Source organism: Manis javanica, chromosome 4 (assembly GCF_040802235.1).
Source record: "Manis javanica isolate MJ-LG chromosome 4, MJ_LKY, whole genome shotgun sequence".
NCBI lineage: Eukaryota > Metazoa > Chordata > Mammalia > Pholidota > Manidae > Manis > Manis javanica.
In genome coordinates this window covers 82475442-82491078 of record NC_133159.1, presented here as the reverse complement: position 1 = coordinate 82491078, position 15637 = coordinate 82475442, and the positions used below count along the sequence as shown (strand labels likewise).

The 15637-nt window shown below is 35.2% G+C and overlaps 1 protein-coding gene across 4 annotated transcripts in view; it reads right to left on the bottom strand.

Moving 5' to 3' along the window:
- PTBP2 (polypyrimidine tract binding protein 2) overlaps positions 1-15637 on the bottom strand; it is an 88723-nt gene that overhangs the window by 18275 nt on the left and 54811 nt on the right. For all 4 annotated transcript variants that reach the window (XM_017660094.3, XM_017660095.3, XM_017660096.3 and 1 more), the window contains exon 8: positions 7150-7345. In XM_017660094.3, coding sequence (XP_017515583.1) covers positions 7150-7345 — 196 coding nt within the window. The remainder of the gene's footprint in view (positions 1-7149; positions 7346-15637) is intronic.

The following is a 15637-nucleotide window of genomic DNA, read 5'->3' as shown; positions in this document are numbered from 1 at the left end:
AGAGTTGATTACCACTGAATTCAGGCTGTTTAGCCTTAAAAATATGAACACTAGGATGAGCACAAGAGAGGTTTTCAAATATCTGATGGACTGTCATGGAAAAAGAGAAGGTAAATAACAGGACTAATAAAAGGAAGTTATTTAAAACTACAGCTGAGAATACAGTGGGTGAATATAATGGATCAGTTCAAGAAAAGAGTATGTGACCATTCATTAAGAGCTTTATATCAAAAAAGGCTGCCTATGAATAACATTAAAAGTAAGCTTAATCCATTTAAGAATGCTGGTAAGTAAGTATGAACTGACTCAACAACATATTTTTTCTAAAATTTACATCACATTTCTGGCCGATTTTACGTTTATCTCCAAAGTGTGCAACTACTACCAAACAATTTCCTTTGCTGAGAAGACTAAAAATTCCCTATTTAAACACATTCATGCCAGTACTATTCAAAATGGATTCAAAGAGTTAAGTAAATTCTCTAAAGGTTACTGCTTCAAGTTAATTTGTGATTCCAGAGTTAAAATTTTATCCACTAACAGAAATTTTAAAACAGACAATTCTACCTCAGCTCTTGCAACTTATTTTTCTAAAGGAGACAATTTAAAGAATGAAAAATTTGTACTTAAAAAATTCTGCCACAGCAAAATTAAAGATAGTATAATAATCCAAAGAACTCAAGATGATTTTCTAAGAACACACATATAAAATAGGCATGCTCGACTAGTTTCTTCTTAGATAAAACAAAAATATGAGAAAAAAAAACTTATGGGATGTGAATCACTACAGGTATTTTCAAGTGACATCTTACCAAAATTTTCTGATTTATGTTGAACATGATAAAATATTCCTTTTTTAATTATATGGTTGTTCTTTTTGGGGGGTATTACTATGACATTTAGTGATATGCTTCAAAAATCTATGTAGTTTAATGTTTCTAGGATTTTGGCGTATTGTTAAGTAATTATTTTGGTCTTTCTTGGATGAAAGCTTGACTGGCAAATTCACTCTGGATTTAGTGAAACAAGTAACAGCAGCAGAACGTTAGGGGTAAAAAGGTTCATATCAAGCTTTATTCTCATGGTGGCAGGTCAAGTGCTAGACTCATGTCTGCCTCTGGGGCATTTGCAATCATCTCTGTCTCTGCCTCTGCCTTCATCTCCAGGCAGAGCACTGGGCAGAGCTCTTTATATATAGAACATGATAATGGCTCATTGCCAATGGGTGTGTAAGCATTAGCCTAGCAGTGGGCCAGTCACAGTATCAAATAGTTTAGGATCAGGTAAGGATCCTGGCCACAGGAGCTTCTTTCATTTTCCCTGCAGTAAGTTACTCGCTTTAATTTTATGGGCATAATTTTCTTTGCTATAATTAGTTTTATAGTACAACATTACAGATTAGGGTTTTGATAAAATTAAGATTTTAGTATGTAAGTTTTAATGTATATGTTTTGTGAAAAAATTTTAAAAAGTCAGTTTATTGTTTTTGGTTTGCATATTTTATATATCCCTATTTTGGATCTAACTTTCAATAGATAGAAGAAACAATACACATCTCTGGTTTTCTAATCATAAAATAACCAGGTTAAACACTGAATGGACTTAGCAACAAAAAACAATCTGTCATAGCAACAGAAAACATCTTAGTAAATGAGAAAAGAAGGAAATTAAAACTACAGGACTTATGTATTTACTACATGTATTGTGTTATTCTATATTAACTCCACAGGGGAGGAAGGGGCAGGTTAAAAGGTCCAGCTAATCAACAGTACATTTTATTCTACTGTTTATTTGTGTATCAGTTAGGAGTATGGACTTTGGAGCCAGACTGCCAGACTTTCTCAGTCACTCCTTAAGTATGGAAATTTGACTAAACTGCTAATCTCTTTGTATCTCAGTTTTTAACTCTATAAAATGGGGGCAATAGGGTAAATGAATTTAGATATGAATGTGAGGATTAACTCTTAAAAAAAGGACTAAGAACAATTCCAGCACATAATAATACTCAATAAATAAGCTATTACTAGTATCCACATGCATCAGACAAACTTTGGTTCCTGGGATTGAGACAACTTCATTGCAAGCCATAGCATTTCAAAGGTTTTTGCCACAAAATATTAGAAATGAAGAATTGTAAGCAATAAAGGTAGAATCTAAGTGTAACTACTTTTAAACTAGTAATTTTCTAAATAGTTCTTCCTATGGTTGGAATTATCCCAAAGGGATCTATCAAGGCATTCTGATAACAGAACCATATTTTTAGAGACAGCAAATTGTAGCAGGAAAAATAGCTAATCCCTTCTTCCATCAATACTAATCATCCAAAAAAGACCACACTCCTTATGTGGAGAAAGTGAAGGTTCCTATGGCCCGGATTCTCTCCTATGACCAAGATTCTCACATGGCCCTGGTTGGCTAGCTCACTACACACATGTGGGCCATATGTTGTTACTGACTCTATATAAAGAGCTGCCCCCAGTGCTCTTGGCTGCATGACTATAGGAGAGCAGAGGCTGGCTTGTTGGGAGCATCGAGGACGGAGACCTGAGATGTCTGCAGGGGCAGAGAGCCGCGGAGGCAGAGATTTTCTTGCTGCATGGAGACTTGCTCTGACTGGATGGGAGTCTACTGACTGACCTGCCACCATGGGAATAAAGTTGGGAAAGTTGGGTATAACCCTTTCACCCCAAGAACATTCCACTGTCATTTCTTCGGTCTCATTGAATCCATAGTGAATCTGTCCAGGGCTGAAACCCATTGGCAAGACACCTTAGCAACTGGCATATGTATATCTTTAAGATTTTTCACCAGCATTTCTTTTCAGAAAGCCTGTTTAATGGTCTACATCACAATAACTGAAAGTAACCTTACAAACTCATGAAAATACCAAGTGATAATTTTCCTTTTCCTAAGCTCTAGGGCTTGGATAAATAGTTTGGTAAAAAAACAAAATAAGAATTTCCAAATAACATCCACCTTTAGAGGATACTGAAACCATGAACAGCCTAAAGACAACAATGGATGAGCATATCTTGTTTTCTAAAAAAAAATCTAACGTGCACACAAAAGGAGAAACACAAGCATCACTTAAATATATTTAAAGAAAACATGAGTCCTACTCTATAAGCTCACCACTATAATGCTAATTAATTTCTAATTACTCAGCTTTATAGTTTTTCTCCTTCATCAATCTACTGTAATAGCATATATTAAGACAGCAATGCATCACAGATGTTTGTTTCTACTGCACATCTTACAGGACTCACATTAAAAAGAACAGCCACAGACTGCAAATTCACATGGATACAAGAAAAAGAACACCTGAAGGATGTTAAATCCTTTGAGTAATCATACTCATATATGGAACTTATTTTTTTCCTCACAATTAGCTATGAGAGAAGTGACTTAGAGTCTGTTGGTAATTTCTGAGAATATATTAATGCTTCCTGGTTCTTTATTTTAGGGGGATCAATTATTTTTTGAGAAAAATATTTAAATTTTAATTAGCCCTGTTCAGTCCTTTATCCACCCCCTTTTTCTTTTCAGGGCCACTGGCCAAAACCTCTAATAATAATAATAAAAGTAATAATTACATAAGTAAATAAAACTGCTCACTCTAGACTAAGGTTACCACCGCAAACCACTCTGGGGCTGCCAGGACCTGGAAGCAACCAACAGTTTCTAAAGTTTAAAGCAGAAGTTGGGAAGAATCTAGACTGTGCCCATTCATAACCTGGTTTATATAATTAACTAAAAGCAAACAAAAGCTAGGCATCAACTTCTTCTATTAAAAATTTGCCAATAATACAAAAATTTAACTAATTATCCTGCACATAGCCCTAGCTGGTGAAGGGAAACTCTACATTAAGATTTTCAACTAATTAATGTAGAATGAATGTGTGAATTAGGGGGAAAAGGGCAGCACTTGCACCCCCCAAATGAAATGAATTAAGGCAGCAATCATTAGTAGATTAAAAACCATTAGTAGAAAAACAGTCCAAGGATCAGAATGTTACCACCTGAAACTACAATCTTAAAGGATGGCTAAAATCACTAAGAGGTGGGATAACCAGATGTTTTATGCTTCCAACTGAGATACAATATGAAGCACAAGAACACCTCTGAAGCATTACTGCTTAAACAATACAATTAAATAATGATTCTCAGTTTAGAGTAGGAACCAGTGATTTCAATGTGTTTGGGAAACACCGTTATAAGGACTACATATTTGCCTTTATGAATAAATTTTTGTATGTGTTATTGATTATCAATTATTTTAACATCAACAGATTTCCTATACAAAGTTTGCTTTGTCTTTCTGTCCAGACTGTATGAGAATGGCTGACTGCTACTTTATTCAACTCAAAATACATAGAAAAGCTCTAAGGTAAGTATTCTCTATACATATTATCTTTCCTAATTTTTTAAATGCAGACATGACCATAAAATATTAATTATTTCTAGCAATTTTTCTAAAAGTGATCCACCCCTTAATAAATTAACTACATTTCTTAAACATGATAAACTGCTCATTATAATAATGTCTCAGTTTATAATCTCAAGGACTTTTGATCACTTTGTTCTCTGAAGCAAATCATCTGACAGATTTGTGATTATGTACTTAGATGTCAGATCTAACTAATTGCAAAGCACTCAGTCTCCTTTCTAGAATAAATTACATTTTCTGAAACACTGTGATCCCTAGCACTATAAGAAAAAAGCAAAGAAGCCAGGTATAAATGCTAGTCCTAAAAAAGTACTGTGTAGTATCAATTAAAATGTGTAATACTGATTCCAAAATAAATCGTCATGTGCTTACCTATGACACAAAAATTATGCAAGGTAAAGTGAATCCCCGAAATATTTAGCAGAAAAGAATCATCACCTAGTACTTGTGTTTTAAATCGTCTTTGAAAAATAGAGATACCTATCAATTACTTCATCTTGAGTAAGTACTGTTTGAGGAAGACTCAGCAGGAAATGGATTCCATCAATACTAGTTTGTTGTACACTGAAGTCACCAGACTTATTAAATATCACTGGAGGCAAATAAAAAATAGAAAAGATTTAGTACCATTCTGTAAGGCATTACCTCACTAAAGCAATACTGAATGTTACTATAAAGGGTGTTTGAAGACTACTTTAAAAAGCAAAACAGTAAGTGGTTCCTTATAAAGATGATAATATCCATAAAATGTGTGGGAGAAAAGTTAATGTCCTATAAATGGAGACTTTTGGATTGAGATAAAGTATTTAAAAATACTTTTTCTATAAACTGGCCAGTCTGAAACAGGTGACTAAAGTTGAAGGCTGAGCTCATAATATGAACATAATATCCTTAATATACATTATATATCCCAAAAGAAAGAATTCGGACAACCAATCGAGACTTACAAGTATCTAATAAGCATTTGAACATTATAAACTATCTCATAAGATAATAAAACAGTAACTTAATTTGATATACCTATCACATTAAAATCTTAGCAAATCAAAAAAATAATTTTCAATGCTAGTGGGGGAAAAAGTACAATAGCTATCCTCCTATTATTTGTGTTAGCTTAAATTAGTATATCTTTTTAAGAAAAAATTTTGCAGGAAGAATCAAACCCTTTAACATTTTCTTTGACTCAATCACTCTAGTTCTGGAGTCTAGCCTAAAGAAATAATTTCAAAGACAAATAAGTTATACATAGGGTTTCCATCAAAATGCTATTTTTTATTAAGAAGTATGGAAGCAGATGTCCAACAAGGGTACTTCTGAAACTACTGCATATCCACTAGTATGCTACACAGCTATTTATTAAACTATTGTCTCAAAAACAATTCTTGGTAAAATGACAATTACAATGAAACACAAAATCATGTGATTTTAATTTTTAACAAAATATGTACTTACATAAAGAGGAAAAAATATCAAAATATAACAGTGGTTACCTCTTGTAAATGATCAAAACTACTGGAGTCCATTATTTGATTTTTAAAACTTGCAACTTACCTACTTTCAAAAACTAAGGATACTTAAAGAAAAAAAAAGCTATAACAAAATGAAAAACCATTAAAAACAGGTAAATGATGAGTCATTTAGTAAAGGAAGATGAATTTACCAAAAGGCATTTTCCTTTTACTTATTAGACAGAGTGCAGAAACAAAATAGTAAGAGCTGAAAGACGACACTAGAATTTATTAAGAATAAATAAGCAACTTTACTCATGACCCCTTAATGTAAAAATGAAGACACCTGAAAAATGAATAATAAAAGTACAGAGTAAGATAAAAGTTAATAGTTATGCCAGGGCTTCTTAATTTAATGAAAAAATTGAGACTTTTTATTATTACTTAAAAAAAAATTTCACTTAGGCCATGAGATCACAAGGAAAATGGTGATGAAGTCCCTAGAAAGGTTGCTAACAATGACTCCACCCAGAATCCAAACACCAAATGGGCAAATAAATGAACAAAAATAAATGCAAAAATTTTATCTAAAGTTATAAATAAATCATTTCACTCATTTTACTTATAAAACATTTCCCCTATATTTTCTTTATCTTGACTCCACAAACTATTAGTTGCAAATTTTTGCATTGTTTTTTGTTAGATGGGTCAAATCCATTGTAAAATGAAGTGAAATATAAATAAGACAAAATGCGAATAAACACCAAGATAAATTCTATAAAAAATTCTTTATAGTTTAAATTGTTTTTTAAAAGAGAGGCTAGCTATGTTTTGAAAAAAACCCATATGTGTTAATGGTTCACTCTTTCTATGCAGTGCTAAATTAAATTAAAATAATCAGATTAGTCCTAAAGAATATGCACAAGAGTCCTGGACACAGATTGAGACCTAGAGAGTGTGACATCAAGTTTAAAGTGTAAAAATTTTATTAGGAACTCAACAGTATTTCTTCTTTTAGTTTGGGAAAGAAGGGGAGGGTGGTAAGAGGAATATAACTGATAATAATTTCAATTACACTTATGAAGAACGCTTTAGTATTTTTTCCAACAGCATCCATGTCTTCTCACCTGAGAAAAATAAAACCTAACAAATTCTTAAATTCCAAAATGAGGGATTCATCATACTTACTTGAGTTAAACAGGCACTTTCCATTTGGCGAAATGGAAGAAAAGTGGTACAGACAATAAATCATACCTAAGAGGGATGTCTCCTTGGCAAATGCTGCAGCAATAGCTGGGTCCAATGCAGGCTGTCCATCCCCAGATGGAAGATCAGGTCTTGTATAATCCCTACTTTTATCATTGTTGTATTTTACATTCAAATTCACAAGTTTGGAAAAATCAATCCTTAGGGTACAGCAAGCATTATAAATATTCTGACCATCTAGGGCCTGTAAAGTGAATGAAGTATATCAGGAATTTTAAGGAATGAAAATTAGCAAAAAGTATAGCTTTGACAATAAAAAAACAATGAAAACCTGCACATAAAAGCCATCAGGAAAGGGATCAACTGTCAGACATCATTCTTTGCTATCCCAGTTGTACATACACGTATTAGTTTCTACAAATACTATCTTCTTTAAATACAAGTTTCTGCTTAAAACTGAAACACGGTTAAGCACATGTGCTAATATTTTTAATCCAAGAAACTTGCAAGTAGCTTAAGTAAAAAAAACAAGGGTCACAAATACAATCAGTCCTGCCAAGGCAGTATCATTAATAGCCTGTAAGATACTTTAAAGCCAATTTTAGTATGTATCTGTTCTTTGCTATATGACTTACAAGAATTGGTATAATTTTATAAGGTATTTCTGCTGTTTGGTGCCACATTTTATGAGGTGCTTCAAGCCAAATAAATATCACTATGATGCATAATAGCAATTCCCATGAAATGGGCAAAAACTACTATCCTCCTTTAACCCAAGGTATTCAAGTTGAGTTAGAACAACTTGTTGATCTACAAAACCAATGTCATTCCAGAAAGTCTGAAATAGAATGTAAGCTCTAGAGTTGAAAGCCTACATTCAGGTCATCTGGATCAAGTTACATAACCCCTATGAATCTCAGAATATTTCTTATTCTGTAAAACAGAGATGGTAATGGCTACCATGATCCTCACAGGGTTATTATGAGGATTAAATAAAAGACCACATGAGAAAGCACAGCATGAATTATAAAGGACTATGTTGCTGTTATGATTACTATGTCTTTTTTACCCTGCTTCTATATAATCACCATATTTTATACCAGTTGAGTGTAAGACTGTAACAAGCTAGAGAACAGAGACATGAATATATTAATTTTTTGTTAAAAGAATAAACATTTACTATATAAAAAAATAGGTAAGAAAGAAATAAAGAACATGTTTGCTTCTATGAAATCACTGAAAATGAAAAAACAGTTTTCTGGTAACAGCCTGATACTTAACACATACCAAGATCCACTAGTGTGTGTATCTACAACTACACTGTTTTTACTATCAGGCCATTTTTTCACATGAGCTTTTTAAAGAGACTGGGCTGCAATATATACTCACTTTAGGACAAATTCAGAAGATTGCTGAATTTCTCCCTCCAATCTTAACTAATAAATCTCCACTGTTAATCTGAAATTTTTTCTAATTTGCTAAGCAGCAAATTGATAAGGGGAAAAAATTCCAATTAACTGAATGTAATTGCCAAAGATCATAAATAGTATATGGAAAGAGTTTGGTTGGCTCTGGTCATACAGACTGCCTTTTATATAACAGGGATTTCCAGAGCTTTCAGAAACAAAGAAAAACTGAATACTGGCTCCTAAACCCCAAAAGATTATGATTTGTTGTTCAGGATGGACTAAGAGTCCCATTTTTTATAAGCACTCTATATGACAAGAACTTAAGTAGGCTCTGGGTCATATTTTAAAGAACACTATAAATTCTCTTTCCCAAAACCTTAAGGTATACTTTGCCTGCTAAAATGAATTCCTAGTGCTTAAGAGAGATTTTTTTCATCTCTCATTTATTTGATCTATCACTAATGTAGCAATTGAATTACAAAGTTAAGAATCAACTCATTTTACAATACACTGAGATATACATGGATGGTTGAAAGGTGGGAAGAAATCTGTAGTCCACCAGGTTCTGGAAAAGTTGTGAAACAGGATAAAAAGTCCTAATTCATAAAATATGGCATATATTATGCCGGGTTCTAGGAATGTAGCATGGAACAAAGCAGACATGGTACCCACTCTTATATACGTTATAGTCCAAAAGAAAATGCAGGCACTTAAAAAGAAATGATAAATGTGATGTGTGGTGGTTAAGAACTAAGAAAAAAAAGTATCTGATCTAGTTGCAAGGTTAGATGCCTGAGACTTCTAAACTGATAACTGAACAAGGAAAATAAGGCATAAAGAAATGAACAAGCTGGGCATAAAGAGATGAAGAGAAAACAGTCTTCATAAATGGAATAGCAAGTTGTAAACCTGAGAGATCAGAGAAATACAGCATATGCAAGCTACTTAAAAGAAGTCCAACATAGTTAAAAGGTGGGAGATGATCCTAGAAACACAAGCTGAGGATTGACTCAAGAATTTTGTAAACCATGTTAAGTAAGACTGAGGATTTTATATTAAGGACAAAAAGTCACTTACTGAAGGGCATTGAGAATAAGTAATATTAAGCTGAGATCATTCTTACTACTCTGTGGAAAAATAATAGATATGTCAGGAAATAATAATAGTCCGAATGCTGAATTTAGTTACTTGGCCAATGAAGAAGAGATTTAAGAAATGATGGCTTAAATCAGTGCTGCTCAATCTGTGGTTCGTGGACTAGCAGCCAGCCAGTGCACACTGCATGAGGAAAAGAGTCTTTGTCAGATTTTCCATCAACACTGAACTACTGTAACTAGAAGAATGCTGATTTATAGCTTGGCAAAACTTGTAGCATCAGAGACCACAATTTTGAAAAACACTGGTTTAGACTAGGATGGAGGCAAGAGAGTTGGAGACAAAAGGATAGACTCCACAGAAATTTAGGATATAGAATCACTAATATTTGGTGATAGGCTGAACAGAAGAGCAGCAATTAAGGACGACTCCATGTTTTCTGGCTTGTTAGTGACACTAAAGTTTGTATCTTCAACTTTATTGACACAGGAACACCTAGAGGTTGAGCAGGAGTTTTTGAGGGGTAGGTGACAAGAGTTGAAATGAACATGATAAGTTTGAAGGTACTCCGTGGTTCATGAGGTTCCTCATATGGGTCGTTTAGAAGAGATCTGAGTTAGGGAAAGTGATGTGAGCACTGTCAGAGTCACAAAGGTATGAGCTGTGGGAACAGGTGAGTTCCCCTGACTAGAAGGGGAGGGATGTGACAAGGAAGAAACAGACAGGTGGGTCATACCTAGTGAGAAGTGTCAGACACCAGGGAAAGAGAGGATTTTAAGAGAATGGCTCAGTGTCAAATGTTATCTAAAGGTTAAGGGCTGAACAATACTGTTGAGATTTAATGACTCTAGTGATCACTGGTGATGCTGGGAAGAATAATTTGGGCAAATTAGGGATGAAACCAAATTACAGTAGGTAGAGAGATAAGAAGGGGATAAGTATTAACAGCAAACAAAGCTTATTTAAGAAATCTGGTTGTAAACAAAAAGGGAGACAGGGTGATATATGGAGATATGTAGGGTTCAGGGTATATTCATTTAAAAGGAGAGCAACTTATGGATGCTTGAGACACTGGTGAGAAGCAGTCAACACAGAGAAAAGTATCAGAGAAAAAGGGGCTGAGAGATAATGCACAGTCTCTTGGGAGGCCGAAGAGGATGGCACCTGGTGTTTACTGGTCTTAGAAGTATCTGAATCTTTTATTAGGAAAGAGAGATAGGTACAGTATAGGTTTTGTAAGAAAAGCTGATGTAGTTTCCATCTCACAGTTACTGTTTTTTCCCTGAGAAGTAGTAGACAAAGCTGTAAGTGAGAATGAAGAGAGACTTGGAAGGAGAAATTTCTGACAGTTATTGTGAAATATGGGAGAACATGCTGACTAGAGAAATGTATAAGAGTTTTCAGGTAAAGTACAGGGCCAATTTGTAGTTGATGCTGGTCAATTTAAACCAGTACCAATTTTTAGATTACGTGCTATTCTCTAGATACACTCCACAGTCTCTAGACATAAGCATGTAGAAAGATTATTGGAGTTATCAGATGTGTACGTCTTAACAAAAAGTCTGGACAACAAGATAATGGTGCAAGCAAGTATAGGAAGCACACTGCTTTCTACTCCTCCAGTAAGTGAAATGAAGTTGGGTTCAAATACTAGAATAAATATTTAATAGTTAATACTATACAATTACCTACTCTCTTAGAATTACAATTGGGCATCTTTAGAGAGAAAACCAGAGTGAGTATATATAAACATTCACAAACATCCACAGTCTGATGTTTGTTATCTGTTAAAAACTAAATGAAAAACTGAAATACTTGATAACATAATAATCTTTCATCATGAATCATGAGGTTAAATGTAATTATAGGTTACTTCAGATGAGATACACATATAAACTATTTTCCCCTTGTGGTATTAAGCCCAATGTGGTATAATTAATTCCTAATCAAATTCTATCTCATTGTTCTTTACCAAATACTCTTCCTCCAAATCAGAAGGGAATGGCAAGAAAATATTTCACATCAAGAAAAATGTGCAATATATTGAAATGTTTGAAGTTGCAAAAAATGCCATAGAGATAATGGCTTCTAGAATATCTGCTCCTGACAAACCACATACCACAGATTTTGATAACTACCCTTTAGAAATAAAATACCTCCAAAACTGGAGGGCTGGAGCATGTTGAAATAGATAATCATTTGGGGGAAAAATAACTGTTAATTTATGCCTGAGAAGGAAAATAAGATTAGATCATTTGACTCAGAACCAGTAACAACATATTAGAGAAAAGTACACTGAGAAAATGTCTGCCCTACAGATAGTAGCATTATGGTAAGTAATTTACCTCTTTAAATCTTAGCATACCCTTGTAACATAGGAGAAATTCTTGTTTTGTTAGTAGCAGTCAGAAAAAAATACTGTAACTACACTTGGTAAACCACTCCATTATGCTATTCTGATTAGTACAGCATCTGTGCTACTTCAAGCTATTTTTGCTCCCCAAAAGAGAGTCTGAGGATGGAAAAGGCAAAGCAACAATAATCAAAAATGGTCTGTCTTTGAGATTAAATATGGCGGCATGAGAGGTGAGACAGAGGTTTCCTCCTAAAACCGCATATAATACGAAAATGTGATTACTACACCTAATCCTGAAAGAGCAATAGAAAAGAGGGCTGCACCAGACTGCATACACCTGGAGGAAAGAATAAACCTCACGGAACAGGGTAATGCACCAAAGCCATGGTCCAGTGAGACCCAAGCTGTTCCCCCACCCCAGCTCACCAGCAGGAGGAAGAGAAACAGAGTGGGGTGGGAGTGGAAGCCTGGGACTGCTGAACACCTACTCCTGGAGATCTGCTCTGGGAACACAAACCTACACTGCATGGTGCTCTCATGATTAGAGAGGTTGGAAAAGCTAAGACAGGGAGAATACCTGGAGAGACTGAGATTCCAGCTAGTTGTGGAAAGCAGAGATCCATATCTGGCGGCTCTGGGACAAAAGAAAGTCAGGCTGAGAGACTTCTTAACAGCGAGAGGGCTACTAAAGGGGCAAGGATTGCACAGAGCTTACTGGTTGGGAGAAAGGACAGGTAGACAAGCCGCCTAGCTGGCTACGAAGCACCAAGGCCCCACTGCAAGATACGCAGCCTGCTGCGCTTTCTTCCTGGCCAGCCCCGCCTGGCTCCCAAACAGGCAAACCCTACCCTGCTGTTAGGACAGCCAGAGGAAAGCCCCACCTACAGCAGCTACAAATGCAAAGTATAGAGGCTTATGCCTGTGTGCTCAGCCCACTGGTTCTGGCAGTGGAGACAGGCATAGCAGCACTGGTTCTGGCAGTGGAGAAAGGCATAGCAGCCGGAAAGCAGGAAACAGCTCCTTCCCCCCACCCCAGGCACCACCACCACTCCCCTGCGACCCCCAACATCGCTCTAGGAGCAGAGCAGCTCCAGAGAGTACAGCTTCTGGGGAATAGAGGGCGCCACATACAAACACGAAACATCAAAAGAACCTAGTTCAAAGCAAAATTATGAATACACCAGAAAAAGATTCAAATGAAATCTATCTCAGGAATCTTACTGAAAGAGATTTCAAAATAAAAATCATTAACATGCTCAAGGAGGTACAGAAAATATTCAAGAACTCTGGAATGAATTACAGTCAGAGGTCCAACCATTATGGAACACAGTATCAGAAATGAAACATACAACGGAAGATTTTAAAAGCAGATTAGATACGGTGGAGAAGACGATAAATGAAATAGAAATTAGAGAAGAGGAATATAAAGAGGCTGAGGCACAGAGAAAAAAATGGATCTCTAAGAATGAAAGAATATTTAGAGAACTGTGTGACCAATTCAAATGGAACAATATTTGCATTGTAGGGGTACCAGAAGAAGGAGAGAGAGAAAGGGATAGAAAGTGTCTTTGAGGAGGCAATTGCTGAGAACTCCCACAATTTGGGGAAGGAGATAAGTCTCTCAGGCCATGGAGGTGTAAAGATCTCCCAACACAAGGGACCCAAGGAAGGTAACACCAAGACATATAGTAATTAAAATGGCAAAGATCAAGGATAAGGATACACTATTAAAGGCAGCCAGACAGAGAAGTAAGATCACAGACAAAGAAAAGCCCATTGGGCTATCATCAGACTACTCAGCAGAAACCTTACAGGCCAGAAGGGAGTGGCATGATGTACTTAAGGCAATGAAGCAGAAGGGCTTCAAACCAAGAATACTTTATCTGGGAAGATTATCATTTAAATTTGAAGGAGGGATTAAACAATTTCCAGATAAGCAAAAGCTGAGAGAATTTACCTCCCACAAACCATCTCTACAGTGTGTTTTTGAGGGACTGCTATAGATGGAAGTGTTCCTAAGGTTTGGTAGCTGTCACCAGAGGTAATAAAATCACAAGAAAGTAGAAAAATTAATTACTAAGCAAATGCAAAATTAAATCAACTACCCCCTAAGTCAATCAAGGGATAGACAAAGAGTACAGAATATGATACCTAATATATGAAGAATGGAGGAGGAAGAAAAAGGAGGAGAGAAAAATAATCTTTGGATGGTGTTTGTAATAGCATATAAAGTGAGTTAGATTCTTAGATAATAAGGAAGTTGACCTTGAACCTTTGATAATCATGAATCTAAAGCCTGCAATGACAATAAGTACATACTTATCGATAATCACCCTAAATGTAAAGGGACTGAATGTACGAATCAAAAGACAGAGTCACTGAATGGATAAAAAAACAAGACACAACTATATGCTGCTTACAAGAGACTCACTTCAAACCCAAAGACATACACAGATTAAAAGTGAAGGGATAGAAAAAGATATTTCATGCAACTGATAGGGAGAAAAAAGCAGGTGTTGCAGCACTTGTATCAAACAAAATAGACTTCAAAACAAAGAAAGTCGCAAGAGACAAAGAAGGACATTACATAATGATAAAGGGGTCAATCCAACAATAGATAACCACTAAAAATATCTATGTACCCAACACAGGAACATCTACATAAGTGAAACAAATACTAACAGAATTAAAAGGGGAAATAGAATGCAATACATTCATTCTAGGAGACTTCAACACTCCACTCACTCCAAAGGAACAGATCAACAAGAGAGAAAATAAGGAGACAGAGGCATTGAAGAACACATTAGAACAGATGGACCTAACAGACATCTACAGAACTCTACACCCAAAAGCAGCAGAATACACATTCTTTTCAAGTGCACACGGAACACCTTCAAGAATAGATCATATACTAGGCCACAAAAAGAACCTCGGCAAATTCAAAAAGATTGAAATTGTAACAACTAGTTTCTCAGATCATAAAGGTAAAGGGTATGAAACTAGAAATAAATTACTCAAAGAAAATGAAAAATCCCACAAACATGGAGGCTTCACATCCTCCTCCTAAATAACCAATGGGTCAATGACCAAATAAAAACAGAGATCAAGCAATATATGGAGACAAATGACAACAATAATTCAATACCGCAAAATCTGTGGGATGCAGTGAAGGCCATGCTAAGAGAGAAGTATATTGCAACACAGGACTACCTCAGGAAAGAGGAACAAACCCATATGAACAGTCTAAACTCACAATTAACAGAACTAGAAAAAGAAGAACAAATGAGGCCCAAAGTCAGTAGAAGGAGGGACATAATAAAGATTAGAGCAGAAATAAATAAAATTGAGAAAAATAAAATAGAAAGAATCAATAAAAGCAAGAGCTGGTTCATTGAGAAAGTAAACAAAATAGATAAACCCCTAGCCAGACTTATCAAGAAAACAGGAGAGTCTACAAACATAACCAAACTCTGAAATGAGAAAGGAAAAGGGTCACTACAGACACCACAGAAATACAAAGAATTATTAGAGAATACTATAAAAAATTATATGCTAACAAACTGAATAACCTACAAAAAATTGAAAACTTTCTAGAAAAATACAACCTTCCAAGCTGACCCAGAAAGAAACAGAAAATCTGAATAGACCAATTATGAGCAATGAAATTGAATTGGTA